General features: G+C 56.5%; 1 protein-coding gene across 3 annotated transcripts; it reads left to right on the top strand.

Annotated features, from left to right (window-relative positions):
* Positions 1-2,204: 2,204 nt before the first annotated feature.
* Positions 2,205-18,049, top strand: SPMAP2 (sperm microtubule associated protein 2). 3 transcript variants are annotated; one of them, XM_028839120.2, is made up of 9 exons: positions 2,205-2,800; positions 3,987-4,109; positions 4,411-4,482; positions 4,902-4,963; positions 5,717-5,786; positions 7,000-7,117; positions 11,686-11,845; positions 17,061-17,205; positions 17,240-18,049. In XM_028839120.2, exons 1-9 carry the CDS (start codon positions 2,334-2,336, stop codon positions 17,319-17,321), a joined length of 1,299 nt encoding a protein of 432 aa, XP_028694953.1. In that variant the 5' UTR covers positions 2,205-2,333; the 3' UTR covers positions 17,322-18,049. The 3 variants fall into 3 exon arrangements, with proteins under 3 accessions (XP_028694953.1, XP_028694954.1, XP_014977745.2); XM_028839121.2 differs by lacking the exon at positions 4,411-4,482; XM_015122259.3 differs by having other exon boundaries at positions 17,061-18,049.
* Positions 18,050-18,302: the final 253 nt, after the last annotated feature.

The following is an 18,302-nucleotide window of genomic DNA, read 5'->3' as shown; positions in this document are numbered from 1 at the left end:
AAAAGCTAGCCGGGTGTGGCGGCGCCTGTAGTTCCAGCTACTCGGGAGGCTGAGGCAGGAGAATGGCATGAACCCGGGAGGCGGAGCTTGCAGTGAGCTGAGATCGCGCCGCTGCACTCCAGCCTGAGCCACAGAGCCAGACTCTGTCTCAAAAAAAAAAAAAAAGAAAGAAAAATAAGTCACTGAGTGCAAGGTGAGGGTTTAGGAAACTTCAGGCCAAGAAAGGGGGTTTTCCCACGGCCTCCTGGATGGGACCAGACCCTCCCAGGGGCCTTTCTGCCTGGAGTCCTCCGAGAGACCCCTTTCCCGACAGCGGTGATGGCGCGGCTGCGTCTGGGAGCAGAGCATCCGGGAGATGGGACGGGGAGCTGGAGAGGGCTTTGCGTGTGTTGATGAACTGGGTCTCTTGTGTGCCAAGTGGTCACATGCCCGGACGGCTGGCCCCACACTGGTGGCAGGGGTGAGGGACACAGCAGGACTCTGGGGTGGGCTAGCACTGGGTGGGGGTGGGGGTCTTAGGCCTGGGAGCCCAGAAAGGGGAGGGATGGTCAGGGACTCTCCCTGCATGGGGGACCGACAGGCTTGAGTCTTCAATGATGAGTAGAAAACCACCAAGCACAGAAGGGGGAAGTGCTGGGCAGAGGCACAGGGGAAAGGCTGGGTGGGGCACAGCACGGAGAGGGAAAGGCTAGGGGGGCACGGAGAGGGAAAGGCTGGGTGGGGCACGGAGGGGGAAAGGCTGGGTGGGGCACGGAGGGGGAAAGGCTGGGTGGGGCACGGAGGGGGATAGGCTGGGTGGGGCACGGAGGGGGAAAGGCTGGGTGGGGGCACAGCACGGAGAGGGAAAGGCTGGGTGGGGGCACAGAGGGGGATAGGCTGGGTGGGGCACGGAGGGGGAAAGGCTGGGTGGGGCACGGAGGGGGATAGGCTGGGTGGGGGCACAGCACAGAGGGGGAAAGGCTGGGTGGGGGCACGGAGGGGGAAAGGCTGGGTGGGGCACAGCACAGAGGGGGAAAGGCTAGGGGGGCACGGAGAGGGAAAGGCTAGGGGGGCACGGAGGGGGAAAGGCTAGGGGGGCACAGCACAGAGGGGGAAAGGCTGGGTGGGGGCACGGAGGGGGAAAGGCTGGGTGGGGCACAGCACAGAGGGGGAAAGGCTGGGTGGGGGCACGGAGGGGGAAAGGCTGGGTGGGGCACAGCACAGAGGGGGAAAGGCTAGGGGGGCACGGAGAGGGAAAGGCTAGGGGGGCACGGAGGGGGAAAGGCTAGGGGGGCACGGAGGGGGAAAGGCTAGGGGGGCACAGCACAGAGGGGGAAAGGCTAGGGGGGCACGGAGGGGGAAAGGCTGGGTGGGGGCACAGCACGGAGGGGGAAAGGCTAGGGGGCACGGAGGGGAAAGGCTGGGTGGGGCACAGCACAGAGGGGGAAAGGCTAGGGGGGCACGGAGAGGGAAAGGCTAGGGGGGCACGGAGGGGGAAAGGCTAGGGGGGCACAGCACAGAGGGGGAAAGGCTAGGGGGGCACGGAGGGGGAAAGGCTGGGTGGGGGCACAGCACGGAGGGGGAAAGGCTAGGGGGCACGGAGGGGAAAGGCTGGGTGGGGCACAGCACAGAGGGGGAAAGGCTAGGGGGGCACGGAGGGGGAAAGGCTAGGGGGGCACAGCACAGAGGGGGAAAGGCTAGGGGGGCACGGAGGGGGAAAGGCTGGGTGGGGGCACAGCACGGAGGGGGAAAGGCTAGGGGGGCACGGAGGGGGAAAGGCTGGGTGGGGCACGGTGTGGCAGAGGCGGGAAATTCAGCTCCTTTGACGAGCTGCAAGGAGGTCCGGAAGGCTGCAGCCTGGGGAATACTCCAGTTATAACCATGATTTTGTTGTGAGAATCGAACAGCCTAGTTTGAAGTTATTTCTCAGGAGAGGTTGGAGCCGGAAGGGTCTGTATCCCTGAGGGTGCAGTTCTAGCTGCTGCGGATTGGAAACTTCGCCAAAACCACTTAGTACTGAGGACACTTATTGTTTCAAGTAACGAGAAGCCTGGACACAGGGTGGATTCCAGAGCTGCTAAGTTCAGAGGCTTGACAAGGGCATCAAAGACCCGCTTTTCAGTCCATCTGCCCTCGGGCTGGCAGGCCTCATGGTCACAAGGCGGCTGCCTGGGCTCTGGACATTACAGACGGGCCCAGCAGTGACAGCAACGGGAAATGCGGTCTCTTCCTTGTGTCTCCTTTTAAGAGAGGGAAGCCATATCTAGATAACCCCTGCAGGGTCCCCTCAGGCCTCCTTCCTAAACCAGTCCTGGGAGGTCCCTGTGAGCCACGACTGCCAGGACTGAGTCCTGATGCCAGCGCAAGCCCAGGTGACCGGCATTGTAGACAGCGCAGGGGTTAGAATGTGGACTGTGGAGAATGTGGGGGACACTCTCCTGTTGCCGCGGCCACCACAGACACATTTGGGTGCTGAGGGAGTGAGGCCGCGGGGGCTGGGAAGGGACCTGTACATGGGGGACAGCAGGCGAAGGTCACTCGGGAACCAGCCCAGCTCTGAGGCTGCAGGCAGGTTGGAAAGGGAGCTCAGCGGTGACCCCCGTGGCCTCCAGAGCTCTGTGTACGAGAGCCGGCGGGTCACAGACCCCGAACACCAGGACCCGGACAATGCGGAGCTGGGACCGGAGGACCCGGAAGAGGAGCTTCCCCCCGAGGAGGTGGCCGGGGAGGAGTTCTCGGAGACCCTGGATCCCAAAGAGGCTCTTTCTGAGTTGGAGAGAGTTCTGGACAAGGACTTAGAGGAGGACATTCCTGAAATCAGGTGGGCACCGCGGAGCGGCCCTGCCCGGGCGCGGTGGGGTAGGGCAGCAGCCCCCTGGGCGCAGGCCCCTGGGCGTGCGAAAGCGTTGTTCCCGGCCGCTGGCCTGGCTCGCCGAGGGGCCCAGGCTGCCGAGTCAGCCTAGGTGTGGGCCTGGTCAGCTGGCGGCCAGCACCCCTCACTGGGCCCTGAGGCAAACACCAGCACACGCTCCCCTAGCCAGTGGCAGGAGGTGGAGTAAACAGCGCTGAGTTTGGAGTCAGGCAGACTGAGTTCAGGTGCCCAGAGTTCACAGTTTAACAAGTGATGACCTCAAGTCAGACAGCGAGAAAAAGAAATGGGGAAAAAAAAGCCTCCCAACTCAAAAGCTGAAACAATTCTAAGCACCACAGGTGGCTAAAACGTTTTAAATGGTCGGGAGGAACACGTTCAGGGTGAACGAACGCTTCAGCGAATCGGCACTGGGGGCAGTGATTCTGGGCAAGTTGCCCGAGTGTCCGCAGCAAGGCGCGCACTGTACCTACCTCTGGAACTTGGCTCCTGCCCTCCCTGCAGTGTGGTCCCGGCCCACGCCCACACCCAGGTGCTCCCTTCTCACCGTGGTCTCCGTGCTGCCCAAGAACAAAGCAGCGGCCCTGTCCTCACGGGGCCGTGCTAGCCTGCAGAGAAAACGGCAGTAGTGTGAGGGGCTCCCGGGGAGGACACGGGAGCCAAGAGCTGCGACAGGGCAGACGTCCTGACGTTTGGCATCTTCGCCTGCTGCCTGTGTCCCTCCCGCGGTCTGTGAGCTTTCTGGGAGGCAGGCGCTGCTCTCTTTAGAGGCTGGTGGCCCCTCTGGGGCCTGGCATACAGTAGGTACTTGATAAATGTTTGTGAGATGCGCAAACATTATCTTAGAACTCACTGAAACAGCCCCACCAGGTGGGAGCTGGTCTCATGTCCAATTCACAGAGGAGGCGGCTGAGGGCCTGGGGAGCCGGGTGCCCTGGCCAGGGTCTTCCATCCAGCCAGCAGTGGAGCTGCGGTTTGGTCCAGGCCTTCGTGGTGCCAAAGTCCTCCCCCAGAGACCCTTCTCAGGAAAGGAGAGGCGGGTGGGCAGGGCGCTCGAGCAAGACCTACGCTTCTCTGGGCCCCCGAACGCGTCAGGGCGAGAAAGCAGCTCCAACTTCAACGTGGAATTCTCCCAAAGCCGGCTGTCCATCAGCCAGAAGTTCCCCAGCACCATCATGGCCAAAGCAAGGAGGAAGAGGCGGCGGAGGAGGCTCATGGAGCTGGCAGAGCCCAAGATAAACTGGCAAGTCCTGAGAGACAGGTGAGGACAGGCCAGACCAACCATGGCCTCGTGGGGGCAGCGCTGGGGCTTCCTCTGTCCCCTTCCCGGGCTCCTCCTGTCCCCACTGCTCGGCTCCCCTCCCACAACCGCCACCACATCCAGCAAACTTAGGGTAGACGGGGTTGGCCAGTTAAGGAGGTGGCCAGACGCCGGGACTGGCTAGGGAACTGCGGCCCTCGGTGGCCCTCTGGGCGGTGGCCAAAGGAGAGTGAGGAGTTTGGGAGCAAACGGGAGACCCAGGGCAAAAGGCAGTGGGGGCTCGGACCCTGTCTCCTCGCAGGAAGGGATGCTGTGGTAAGGGGTATGCCTGGATTTTCCCATGCAAGATGAGCTTACGGTTCTGTCTCTACTGGTAAGTCCAGGGCTGTCTCCTCCATCTGCCTATGCCGGGGGACACGTGTCAGGTTCCGGGGAGCCCCTCCACTCGAGCCACCCTCTTCTCTCTAGGGAGGAGGATGGGGAGGGCTCCTCAGATGTGGGGCTCTCCACCCTTGTGCTTTGGACTCGGGCAATCGGCTGGGACCTGGGTCTGCTCCCAGGAGATGGCCCTGGGCCCTCTTCTGAGCTATGCTTTTCCCCAGCTACCTCCCTCTCTGGACATCAGCCTTGCTCACAACAATCCACACGTCCCGGTGGCCCCCTCCCTCCTACCCCCTCTTCCAGCAACTCCACACCCGCCCTTGGCCACCCTCCCGGCAGAGACCCAGGCTTGTTTCCGGGCAGGGCCAGGGCTCTCTGCCTCCCCTGCCCTGAGCTGCTCACTTATTCCAGGCCCTCTGTGTACTGGACCGAGCGGTTCCTTGAGGACACCACCCTCACCATCACAGTGCCCGGTAGGTGGAGCCCGTGCCTGCTGAGACCCCTGCCTCCGGCTGCTGGCCTCCAGGGAACCTGCCCCACCCCATCCAGATACTTCTGGCCTCCCTTGCCCCATATCCTGGGAGCCTCTGTCCTCTCCACTGGAGTCTGTCCCCTGAGGAGCCTGAGCTGAGACTGGTCCTGGGGGTGAGGGTTGTGGGGAACACGCTCCAGGACAGGGCCAAATCGGGGCAAGAATTTACAAGAAGACCCCCGGCTTTCCCTTCCACAATGATTTCCATGCTTTTCTTGAGAGGAATTTGGTATTGAGGTATCATAGATGCCTTCAAATGAGACACTTCGAGAGTTCCCCATAGAGGAGAGTAATAGTCCAGTTCTCTCCTGTGCTGTTCCTGACTTTAGACCCACAGTCATCACTAGGCCCCCGGAAACCCCAGGCTTGTACTAACTTCAGAACAAAACCCAGTTTCCCAGATCTGTACTGAGCCCCATTGAGGAGCCACGGGGCTGAGCTGCCATTCCAGCCCTGCCACTCCCATCCCGTGTCCGAGCAAGGACCTTCAGGCCTCTGAGCCCATTGTCCCTAAATCAGGGACAGCAAGTCTTCTCTCTGCAGGGTGTCTGGTCCCCAGCTGTCTCTGCCCACAGTTTTTCCAATTCGGCCTCCTGCCCAAGCTCGTGAAAAGCTGAATTCCGCATGCAGAGCCCCTGGGAACTGCAGGGTGTTTACGCTGGGGTTCACCGACTCCGTTTCCCGTTTTGCGCAGCAGTGTCCCGCCGAGTGGAGGAACTGTCTCGGCCCAGGAGATTCTACCTGGAATATTACAACAACAACAGGTACGGGAAGGATGGGAGGAGGACTGGGTGCCTACTCGGAGGGCAGAGTTTGGCAGAAATGCCTTATTCTCCCCTGACAGGATGCGGCGTGGGGAAGGGTCCAGGTCCTAGCTCTAGGCAGCCTGTGTTCAGATGGGGCTGGCCCGCTTCCCAGCCCACGTCCCCAGCAGGCTGCTGGGCCTCTTGCAACCGCATTGCCAGCTGTGGAATGCTGGCGGTGGAGGTCACCCGTGAAAGGGGCTTTACACAGTGCCTGACACAGCGCGTGCTCAGATGTTGTTATCACCATTGTGACTGTATTTTGTTTACTCGAAAAAGGTAGAAATTGTAAGACATATTATGTACAAAATTCTTTATCACTTAGAGCCCCCGTGCTTGTTAAAAGTGATACTGAGTTATTTCGACAGAACATGTCATTACCCATCTTTATGCAGTGTATGAAGGAAAGCACAGCTGAAGGAGACAGCAGAAGTGTGTCCAACTGTTTTGAACCACTTCTGACACAGAGACGATGATGTGGGTGTTGCACACGCTGTTCCACACCGGTATCTGTGCGCTTTTTAACGCCAAATCATATTGTAACCTGAAGACAATTTAAATTGCAATTAAACTTAACTCCTGTAGAAGCAGCAGTGCACATCACGTGAACAGCTACATCTGAGCACACACAGAGGCAGCCAGATGTGGCCATGACACTTCCGCCATCTGGCTGGCAGCACTTGTAAGCAGCATCCCAACCTCAGACCTGTTCCAGTGTGGAGACCCTTAGAATCAATGAAATGTGGCTTTATTTCTGGGCAGAGGCATAGCTGAGACCTGATTTTAGAAGGCGCAGCCCCGCGAGCTCAGCTGTACTTCGCTTTCCCCAGCTTTGCATGACAACCTCAGGACAAACACTTTCTTCCCTTGGGTCCAAGTCCTCACCCCAGGCTCTTGATGATGGGGGTGTGTGGAGAAGGCCTGGGAGGAGCTGCCATCCCAGAAGGGAATGGGGGAAGGCCTGGGCCTGAGGGTGGACGTTGCACACTGAGCAGAGACAGCCCTGGGAAACGGTAGCTCTGTGCTTGAGAACTCTATGAATCCCTGCTTGGAGACGCTTTCAAAACCCACCACTACCCCAGAAACAGAGGAGCTAGGAAAGACAGACAGACAGACACACACACACACCCCTCCCCGGGCCGAGCTGCTGGTCTGAAATGGGGACCTCCCTCAGGACTACTCCTGTCTGGCCCATTCCTCGGTCCTGCCTGGAATACCGAGCGACGAGTCGCCTGAAGGAACTGGCCGCCCCGAAGATTCGTAACAACATCTGGAGCGTGCCCATGTCTGAGGTGGGTGCCCCGTGACCCCGCGACTCACCCACGCCGGGCGGGAGGGACCGGGCAGAGGAAAGAGGCTTTGCCTCTGGGAGTCGGGGGAGGATGGGAAGCGGCACAGGCGGCGGCCTTGGTTTGGGAGCAGCTTTGCTTGGACCGCTCCCTGTCTTCAGATTTGCCCGGGGGTCATCCTTCCCTGCGTTTCAGCCCGGGGTGGATCCCAGAGCTTCCAGCTCACACTCGGGAATTAGAACAATCTTATCTCAGGTGTTCAGAAAGCGCTCAGTCCACTTCGCATGGAGACTCTCATCTCTTCCCCAGCTTAGGCCGGACACCCGGCCGCTGGCAGCCACTGAGCTGCTCTCCCCCTGCACCTTTTGCTTTTCCGAAAAGTCGCAGAAAAGGAACCCCGCGGACTTGACCCGGCTTCTGCCGCCCCCGCCGTGCATGTGACTCTTGCGCGGGTCGGTAGTTTATTCCTTGTCATCAATTTGCCAATCCAGGCGCCCACTGAAGGGAATTTGGGTGGCTTCCAGTTTGCAGCTGTTACAATAAAGCTGCCACGAACACCTGTATGCAGCTTTTTGTGGAAGTGTAAGAATCGGGATTTCTCAGTTACTGGGCATATCTAACTTTTTAAAAAAACTGACCAACAGTTGTCCAAAGTGGCGGCGCCATCTTGCTTTCTCTGGGTGGGGAGTGAGCTCAGGCGCGCCCCATCCTGGCCACCATCTTGCCTTCTCTGGGTTGGGAGTGGGAGCTCAGGCGCGCCCGTCCTGGCCGCCATCTTGCATTCTTCGGCCTGGGAGTGAGCTCAGGCACGCCCCATCCTGGCCACCATCTTGCCTTCTCTGGGCGGGAAGTGGGAGCTCAGGCGCGCCCCATCCTGGTCGCCATCTTGCATTCTTCGGGCTAGGAGTGAGCTCAGGCGCGCCCCATCCTGGCCACCATCTTGCCTTCTCTGGGTTCGGAGTGGGAGCTCAGACGTGCCCCGTCTTGGCCGCCATCTTGCATTCTTCAGGTGAAGATTGAGCCCAGGTGCGTCTCAACCTGGCCGCCATTTTGCATTTTCCAGACAGGGATTGAGCTCAGGCGCTCACCATCTTGGTTGCCATCTTGCCTTCTCTGGTGGGGAGTGGGAGCTCCTGCGCACCCCATCCTGGCGGCCATCTTGCATTATTCGGGCGAGGATTGAGCCCAAGTGCTCCCCATCCTGGCCGCCATCTTGCATTCTGTGGGAGGGGATTGCACTCAGGCGCGCTGCGTCCTGGCCGCCATCTTGCATTTCCCCGGTGGGGAGCGGGAGCTCACGTGTGCCCTATCCTGGCCGCCATCTTGCCTTTTTCCCGCGGTGAGTGCGCCCCATCCTGTCCGCAATCTTGCATTCTCTGGGCGAGGATTGAGCTCAGGCGCTCCCCCTCCTGGCTGCCATCTTGCTTTCTCCAGGCGGGGAGTGAGCTCAGGTGCTCTGCGTCCTAGCCACCATCTTGTCTTCTCCGGCCAGGGAATGAGCTCAGGCGCCCTCCATCCTGTCCGCCATCTTGCATTCTCTGGGTGAGGATTGAGCTCAGGCGCTCCCCCTCCTGGCTGCCATCTTGCCTTTTCTCAGCGGTGAGTGACCTCAGGTGCACCCCATCCTGGCCACCATCTTGCCTTTTACCAGCGGTGAGTGAGCTCTGGTACCCCCCCATCCTGGCCGCCATCTTGCATTCTCTGGGCAAGGATTGAGCTCAGGTGCGCCCCATCCTGGCCGCCATCTTGCATTCTCCAGGTGGGGGGTGAGCTCAGGCGCTCCACGTCCTAGCCGCCATCTTGTCTTCTCCGGGCAGGGAATGAGCTCAGGCACCCTCCATCCTGGCCGCCATCTTGCATTCTCCAGGTGGGGGGTGAGCTCAGGCGCTCCACGTCCTAGCCGCCATCTTGTCTTCTCCGGGCAGGGAATGAGCTCAGGCGCCCTCCATCCTGGCCGCTATCTTGCATTCTGTGGGCGGGGAGTGGGAGCTCAGGCGCTCCCCATCCTGGTCGCCGTCTTGCCTTCAGTGGTGAGTGAGCTCAGGCGCGCCCCATCCTGGTCGCCATCTTGTGTTCTCCCGGCGGTGAGTGAGCTCAGGCGCGCCCCGTGCTAGCCGCCATCTTGTCTTCTCCAGGCAGGGAATGAGCTCAGGCGCCCTCCATTGGGGCCGCCATCTTGCGTTCTCCAGGCGGGGAGTGAGCTCGGGTCAGGCGCTCGCCATCCTGGTCGCCGTCTTGCATTCTCCGGGCGGTGAGTGAGCTCAGGGGCTCCGCGTCCTAGCCACCATCTTGTCTTCTCCAGGCAGGGAATGAGCTCAGGCGCCCTCCGTGTTGCCGCCATCTTGCGTTCTCCAGGCGGAGAGTGAGCTGAGGTGCCCTCCATCCTGGTCGCTGTCTTGCATTCTCTGGGCGGGGAGTGGGAGCTCAGGCGCTCCCCATTCGGGCCGCCATCTTGCCTTCCGCGGTGAGTGAGTTCAGGTCAGGCGCTCCCCATCCTGGCCGCCGTCTTGCGTTCTCCAGGCGGGAGTGAGCTCAGACGACTGGCCAGCACCCTGTGTTGCCGGCTTGCTTGTTGGTTGGTTCATCTGACTATTCCTAAACATTTTGTCCGTTTCTGGCGTGGTATTAACTTCCATTTCCCTCCCTGGGTGTGGTCGTGTCTTCTCCTCTGTGGTTTGTCACACCCCACTTGGGAAATGTTTAAAGTCACACCGTCTCCCCCATAAAACCTCAGTAGGGATTTCTAACAGACAAGGACGTTTTCAAACGTGATCCTGGTAACACTGATCACACTAACAAGTGAACAGTGATTCCTTGATACCAACATGCGCGGTTCACGTTCCCTTTCCCACTGATCTCAAGGACGGCTTTCTGCGGTGGGTTTGGACGGATCGGGGGCTGCGCCTCCATCCCTGGAGCTCCTTAAAGGCAGGACGGAGTCTCCACCTCAGCAGCCGGTCCAGAGCTGTGTGCACGGAGGCCTTGGGCTGGTGGGAAGAGAGGAGGGAGGGAGCAGGGAGACGGATCATTGCGTGGGAGCTTAAATTGTAAACGCCACGATATCTTTGCTGATAGATGTGTCTGTGATTTTTATGGGGGAGCAATTTCAAGAAGAAAGGGACTGAAATTTCACAGTGACCTTTGGGGGTGGTTTCATTTCATCCTCTGCCTCCACGCAGGCTCCAGACGGTTAGGACGAGCCAACAATCACAGACTCTCAGGTAGCGCTCCAAGAACGGACAGACAGGAGCATCTAGGCAGGCGTGGGTCGGACGCCTCCTCTTCCCTTTCAAGGAAGAAAACATTTCAGCAGCTGCCCCCCTTCCTTACCTCCCTCCCCAGAGGCATCAGGAATGGCCAGTTCCTCTTCCAGCCAAGCATAAGTGGGAGACGTGTGAAGTGGTCCTTTGCCTACTCCTTAGTTATTTTGCAGGCGGACTCCTACACACGTGTACGGGAGCCAGCTGGTGAAGGGGAACAGAATGCCTATGAGGAGAGGGGAGGGAAACCGGCTCCAGGTTAAGGATGTCCAAGCGCTGCCCAGTACTCAGTCTCTGCCTAGGCTGGTGCAAATTATCAAAGAACACACTTTCAGTGAACTGTGAGTTTTCTGGAAAATGCCAGGAATGTGTGTGGAGATGGAGTCTTGCTATGTTGTCCAGGCTGGTCTTGAACTTACGTGATCCTCCCACCTCCACCTCCCAAAGTGCTGCCACTGCGCTGGCCACTGTTGAGAATTTTCATCTGCGGAGCGAGTGTGCCAGGTTTCTGGGTGAAACGTCTGCAAGGTCTCCTACCTCGGCCAGTGCTGCCCCACTGCCCACCCAATCCCCTAGGTCGTGTTTCGTGGTTTCGTGAACATAAATGACTTCTGTCTTGCCTTCCTCATTACTGTTTTCTAGAGCAGTGCGTGCCGATTTATGGAGAAAAAATGGTCTAACTGCTGGGTTGCCTTCTCTTGAGAACATGCTGCAGTCAGCTTGTGCAGCCCCCAGCGGTCGGGCGCCGGGCTCTTTCTGGGGTGTGTGCGTGGTAACTAAGCTGCAGGGAACATCCCTGCACCCACTTCTTCGGGTCAGGTGCAGGAGTCCCTGTATGTGGCAGTCACCAAGCCTGTGCATGTTCGGCTGAACCTAGTAGACGAATTGCTCCCTGAGCTGCCTGTACTAATTTACTCTCCCTCCAGTAATGCATGAGAGTCTCTCACCAGGGCTTGATAATGTCAGACTTTTTCATTGTTGTCAAATTTGTGAGCATGGAGTGATATTTTGTTGTTTTAATTTACATTTGTCAACAATTGTTGACATTACATTGATCAAAAGACAGGATTATTGACCATTTAGGGTTCATCTCCTATATCATTTGTTCAGCCCTTTTGGCTTTTTTTTTGGTTATTGATTTGAAGGAGCTCTTTATACATGATAGTTACTAATCCTTTGATGAATACATTAAAAACCAACTTCTTCCCAGGCTGTCTTGTGTCTCTTAGTGTTGCTCCTGGGGTCCTTTTGCTCCAGGGCCCAGGAGGAATCATGGACTGTTTTATGTAATCCTTCTATTTCTCTTTCCAGGTGTCCCAGGTATCCAGGGCAGCCCAAATGGCAGTCCCCAGCTCACGGATCCTCCAGTTGTCAAAGCCAAAGGCCCCAGCCACCCTGTTGGAAGAGTGGGACCCCATGCCGAAACCCAAGCCACATGCGTCAGACTATAACCGCCTCCTTCACTTGGCCAGTAAGTAGGTGCCTCAGGCTAGGCGCCTCCTGATGTCCTGTCCAAATCCCAGGGGACACCTTATACCTCTGCCTAGAGCGGGCAGAGGGAAGCTCTCCCCCAGGAAAGAGAAGCAGAAATCACAGGGACGTGTGGTCTGGAAGCAGAGGGTGTTGTCTGAGAGGGTTTTCTAGCAGGAAAAGAAGGTGTAGAAGAGAAAATCAGGGTGAAGTGCAGGGGCCAGAGAGCCACGCTAAGGAACAAAGGCAGCTTTAAAATGGGTGTTGAGCTGGGCGCGGTGGCTCAAGCCTGTAATCCCAGCACTTTTGGAGGCCGAGACGGGCGGATCACGAGGTCAGGAGATCGAGACCATCCTGGCTAACCCGGTGAAACCCCATCTCTACTAAAAAATACAAAAACCTAGCTGGGCGCGGTGGCGGGCGCCTGTAGTCCCAGCTACTCGGGAGGCTGAGGCAGGAGAATGGCAGGAACCCGGGAGGCGGAGCTTGCAGTGAGCTGAGATCGCGCCACTGCACTCCAGCCTGGGGGAAAGAGCGAGACTCCGTCTCAAAAAAAAAAAAAAAAAAAAAAAATGGGTGTTGGCCTGACTCCTTTCCTGTCCTTTAAAACAAATTGAATAACCATTTTCCTCAACGACAAGGGTAATGTGTGTGAATTGCCAGAGAAGTTGCTTGGCCATTTATGTTTACTCTTCTATATCGTTTTCCCAGGCTCCTGTTGCCTGGTGTTTTGGGGTTGTAGATTAGGAGCACCTCTTTATATAAGATGGTTACTAATCCTTTATTGAACACATTGCACGATGACTTCTTCCCAGTCTGTATCTTGTGTTTTAACTTCGCTTATGTGGCCTTTTCTTTGTTTGTTCATTCATGAAAGAATTTTTATCCATTCTCTTGATATTTGTGAAATGATGAGTGAAATGAATGGAAACAGATGAGTGTTGATGCAGCACTGCCTTACACCATCCTGCACACACTTGCGCTTACCACACACACAGTGAGTATAAACATCAATACACTGGTACACGCACGCACTTACGCTTACCACAAACACACACGGTGAATACAGACATCAATACACTGGTACACATATGCACGTATACATCCATCCATGTTTCAAATGTATATATAAATATCCATGTGTGCATGTGTGTGTGTATGTGCGTGTGTGTGCATGTGTGAGAATGACGGAGGGTTGAGGCTTCTACCCACTCATAGTTGGGACCACCGTGTTTTTTTTTTTTTGAGATGGAGTCTTGCTCTGTCACCCAGGCTGGAGTACAGTGGCGAGATCTTGGCTCACTGCAACCTTTGCCTCTCGGGTTCAAGCAATTCTCCTGCTTCAGCCTCCCAAGTAGCTGGGACTACAAGCGCCTGCCATCACTCCTGGCTAATTTTTGTATTTTTAGTAGAGATGGGGTTTCACCATGTTGGCTAGGCTAGTCTTGAACTCCTGACCTCATGATCCACCTGCCTTGGCCTCCCAAAGTGCTGGGATTACAGGTGTGAGCCACCACGCCTGGCCAAGGGACCAGCTTTTTTTTTTTTTTTTGAGATAGAGTCTCGCTATCTTGCCCAGGCTGGAGTGCAGTGGCACAATCTTGGCTCACTGCAACCTCCGCCTCCCGGGTTCAAGTGATTCTCCTGTCTCAGCCTCCCGAGTAGCTGGGACTACAGGTGCAGGACACCACATCCGGCTAATTTTTGTATTTTTAGTAGAGACGGGGTTTCACCATCTTGGCCAGGATGGTCTCGATCTGACCTCGTGATCCGCCTGCCTTGGCCTCCCAAAGTGCTGGGATTACAGGCATGAGCCACCACGCCTGGCCAGGAACCAGCATTTTTAAAACGTGAAGCAGACGAGCAAATGAAGTGCACTGAACTATGTGGGGTAAGAGTGAGTGTGTGGCAGTTTCTCTGTGTGTGCTCACACTTGCTATGTGGTGGGGATAAGAGCGGGTGTGTGGCTGTGCTGTTCTCTGTGTGTGCTCACACTTGCTATGTGGTGGGGATAAGAGCGGGTGTGTGGCTGTGCTGTTTCTCTGTGTGTGCTCAGACCTGCTGTGTGGCGGGGGTAAGAGCGGGTGTGTGGCTGTGCTGTTTGTGTGTGCTCACACCTGCTGTGTGGTGGGGATAAGAGCGGGTGTGTGGCTGTGCTGTTTGTGTGTGCTCACACCTGCTGTGTGGTGGGGATAAGAGCGGGTGTGTGGCTGTGCTGTTTGTGTGTGCTCACACCTGCTGTGTGGTGGGGATAAGAGCGGGTGTGTGGCTGTGCTGTTTCTCTGTGTGTGCTCACACCTGCTATGTGGGGGATAAGAGCGGGTGTGTGGCTGTGCTGTTTGTGTGTGCTCACACTTGCTGTGTGGTGGGGATAAGAGCGGGTGTGTGGCTGTGCTGTTTCTCTGTGTGTGCTCACACCTGCTGTGTGGTGGGGATAAGAGCGGGTGTGTGGCTGTGCTGTTTCTCTGTGTGTGCTCACACCTGCTATGTGGGCTCAGTCGCTGCTGCTAGAGAGTGCTGGAAACTCAACAGAGTTTCAAAGCCCAGATGCCTACTAAATTCTCACAAAGGAGTTCCAAGAAGGCTAGGTTCTGGGCATGGTTCTCCCAGCCCCTTTAGGGCCACCAAGGCCTCACTGCTTGGCCCCCTTACCTTGCACAAGGGCATCTGCCAGACAGAGCCAGCATCCACCCAGAAGGTGCAGAAGAGACAATTAGGGTGCAGAGCAAGGGCCAGAGCAACACTCATACCTGCATCAGTGTATAGTTGTTTATATTCACCACGTGTGTGTGTGGTGAGCGCGGGTGTGTGCAGGACAGTCTAAGGCAGTGCTGCATCTGCCGTTTCCACTCAGGCGGCCTTGCCCAGCCGCGTGTCACGTGGAGTTCTGCCTGCCTAGTGGAAGAGACTCCACGCTCTTTTCCTCAGGGGCCTCTTCACAGAGGCAGGGCTGGTCTGCCAAGAAGTGGGTGGCCCTTATCCATTTGCACAGAGGTTCCATGCAAAGAGGGATCTGGAAAGAAGGTGGGAGCTTCCCCGGAAATCAAAGGCCCCGAAGCCCCAAGAGACAAGGTGGAGGACAGCTCTGGCTGCTATGGCAGACTTGGTGGCCACATCCCTTCCTAGTCTCCAAGCAGTCTGCTGCAGCTCCCTGCTGTTAAGGAAGGGGTGGGGGAGAGATGGTGAGGAGGGGGTACCCGGAGGAGGGGACCACGAGTGCCTGAGGAGCAGCCACCAGGGGGAAAGACATGACACCAGCCAGGGAGAGGAGACGCCTCCTGCCCAGACCCACCTGCCGCCATGACATGAGCAGGTGGAGGGGGGGGGAACCAGGGTCACCTGGGTTGGCAGCAGAGTGAGGAGACTTGAGCACTCTTGGCTGTGGCCCCCTGAGTCCCCCTTTCAGGTACCTGTGGCCATTTTTTTTTTTTTTTTTTTTTAGAGATGGGGTCTTGCTGTGTTGCTCAGTCTGGCCTCAAACTCCAGGGCTCAAGTGATTCTCCTGCCTCCGCCTCCAAGAGTGCTGGAATGACAGGCACGTGCCATTGAGCGTGGCTGCCTGTGGCCATTGGAAATATTTTTTTCTTTACAATTCACCCTGTTTTTAAGTGTAGATTTCATAGCTGGGTGTGGCAGTGCCTGACTGTAGCCCCAGCTACTTGGGAGGCTGAGGCGGGAGGATCGCTGGAACCCAGAAGGTTCAAGTCAGGTGGAGGCTGTAGTGAGCTGTGATCCTGCTCCAGCCTGGGAGACACAGCAAGACCCTGCCTCAAAATAAAATCAAATGGGGCCAGGTGCGGTGGCTCACGCCTGTAATCCCAGCACTTTGGGAGGGTGAGGTGGGTGGATTGCCTGAGGTCAGGAGTTCAAGACCAGCCTGGCCAATATGGTGAAACCCCGTCTCTACTAAAAATAGAAAGATTAGCTGGGTGTGGTGGTGCACGTCTGTAGTCCCAGCTACTCAGGAGGCTGAGGCAGGAGAATCGCTTGAACCCGGGGAGCGGAGGTTGCAGTGAGTGGAGATCCCACCACTGTACTCCAGCCTGGGCGACAGAGCAAGACTGTGTCTCAAAATAAAATAAAGTAATAAAGTAAAAAAAAAGATGAAACAAAATTAAAAAAAATAGGCCAGGCGCAGTGGCTCACACCTGTAATCCTAGCCTTTTGGGAGGCTGAGGTGGGCGGATCGCCTGAGGTCAGGAGTTCAAGACCAGCCTGGCCAATATGGTGAAACCCCGTCTCTACTAAAAATAGAAAGATTAGCTGGGTGTGGTGGTGCACGTCTGTAGTCCCAGCTACTCAGGAGGCTGAGGCAGGAGAATTGCTTGACCCCAGGAGGCGGAGGTTGCAGTGAGCCGAGATCACAACACTGCACTCCAGGCTGGGCAACAGAGCAAGACTCTGTCTCAAAATAAATAAATAAATAAATAAATAAATAAATAAAAATAAAAAATGTGTTTCAGTGGCTTTTAGTACAGTCACAGGGTTATGCAACCACCACCACAGTCAATTTTAGAACTTTTTTATGCCTTCAGAGGGCAGCCCCGTCCCTATCAGCTGTCACTCCCCATTCCCATCCCCCAGCCCCTGGCACCCACACGTTCACTTGCAGACTCTGGATTGGCCTGTCCCGGACATTCGTATAAATGGAATCACACACTGTGTGTCCTTTCGTGTCTCTCGCCTCTCGCAGGACGTGATGTCCTCAAGGCTCAGCCACACTGTAGCCGGTGCTAGAGCCGTGCTCCTTTTCTTGGCTGACTCATATTCCACTCTCTGAGTGGACTACGTTTTCATCCTCAATTCCTGTGCTGATGAGCAGGCCATCTGAACATGGGAGTTTTTTTTCTTTTCTTTCTTTTTTTTTTTTTTTTTGAGATGACATCTTGCTCTGTCGCCCAGGCTGAAGTGCAGTGGCACCATCTGGGCTCACTGCAACCTCTGCCTCCTGAGTTCAAGCCATCCTCATGCCTCAGCCTCCCGAGTAGCTGGGACTACAGAGACGCACCACCACACTTGGCCAATTTTTGTATTTTTAGTAGAGGTGAGGTTTCATCATGTTGACCAGGCTGGTCTCAAACTTCTGACCTCAGGTGATCTGCCGGCCTCAGCCTTCCACAGTGCTGGGATTCCAGGCGTGAGCCCCCATGCCCAGCCTGAATGTGGAACTTTGAGGTTTGAGCTTCAGTGCTGTCCTTCTCTTCTGCTCCCTCTAGGGCCCAAAGCTCAGTCGGACAAGTGTGTTCCTGACCGAGATCCTCGCTGGGCGGTGCTGGATGTCACCAAGAAGGTGGTGGCCAGCCCCCGGATCATCTCCCTGGCCCAGCCCAAAGTGCGCAAGTGCCTCAACGAGGGCCACAACCCCTATTCCATCTCCCCGGCCTCCCTGGTGGCCCAGGCGTCCCCTCGCCTCTATGAGCTTGCCACCCCCAAAAGCATCACCAGAAAAGTGTGATCAGCCCAGGCCTGGCCTCTAAGACCTCCGCTCCCAGTAAACACCCTCAGGCACCCTAAACCTGTGTATGTGATTATTCTGAGCTTTTTGGCCTGGAGAAGGGAGGGCGGGCCAGAAGGCCAAAAGAAGGATGAGGAGGACAATAATATTTATTTTTTCATCCAACCTGCGATTTGTCTAGCTGTTTATTTTCCGAGTCACTTTCATTGACCATCTCGAGTGCCCTCTGAATCTCTTCAATCCAGACTTGCTCGTCCACTCCTCCTGAGGGCCCACAGGACCGTCAGAGTCGGAATGACAGCCACTGTCACACCAGCTGACGCCTGTTACACAACTTACGGATCTTTACAGTGACCTAATGATGGAGGGATTATCATTGTCCCCATTCCTCAGATGTGGAGACTGAGGCTCAAATAGGTTAGGAAAAGACCCACAGTCCCTGCTATGGCCTGAATGCCTGTGTCTCCCCCAAATTCATATGTTGAAATTCCCACCCTCGAGGTGATGGTATTAGGAGGTGAGGCCTCGGGGAGGCAGTGAGGTCATGGAGCAGAGCTGTCACGCATGGGATTGGTGTCCTTATCAAAGAGGACCAAGAGATACCCGTGGCCCCTGTCTGCCATGTGAAGACACTGAGAAGCAGGCAGTGTGCAACCAGGAGGACCCCCATCACCAGCCCCTGACCATGCTGGCACCCTGATCTCAGACCTGCACCCTCCAGGACTGTGGGAAATAAACTACTATTGCTTCTAACCCACCAGCCTATGGTACTTTGTTACAGCAGGGCAGATGGACCAAGACAGTTCCCATTATTAGCATCTGGTTGCTGCTCTAACAAACGCCCACGAACGGGGTGACTTAAAACACTACACATTTGGGCTGGGTGCAGTGGCTCACGTCTGTAATCCCAGCACTTTGGGAGGCCGAGGCAGGCGGATCACTTGAGGTCAGGAGTTCGAGACCTGGCCAACATGGCAAAACCCCACCTCTACTAAAAATGCAG

Source organism: Macaca mulatta, chromosome 19 (genome assembly GCF_049350105.2).
Source record: "Macaca mulatta isolate MMU2019108-1 chromosome 19, T2T-MMU8v2.0, whole genome shotgun sequence".
In the NCBI taxonomy this organism is placed as follows: Eukaryota; Metazoa; Chordata; class Mammalia; order Primates; family Cercopithecidae; genus Macaca; species Macaca mulatta.
The sequence above is the reverse complement of the archived record's forward strand: the minus strand, read 5'-3'. Positions and strand labels throughout refer to the sequence as shown.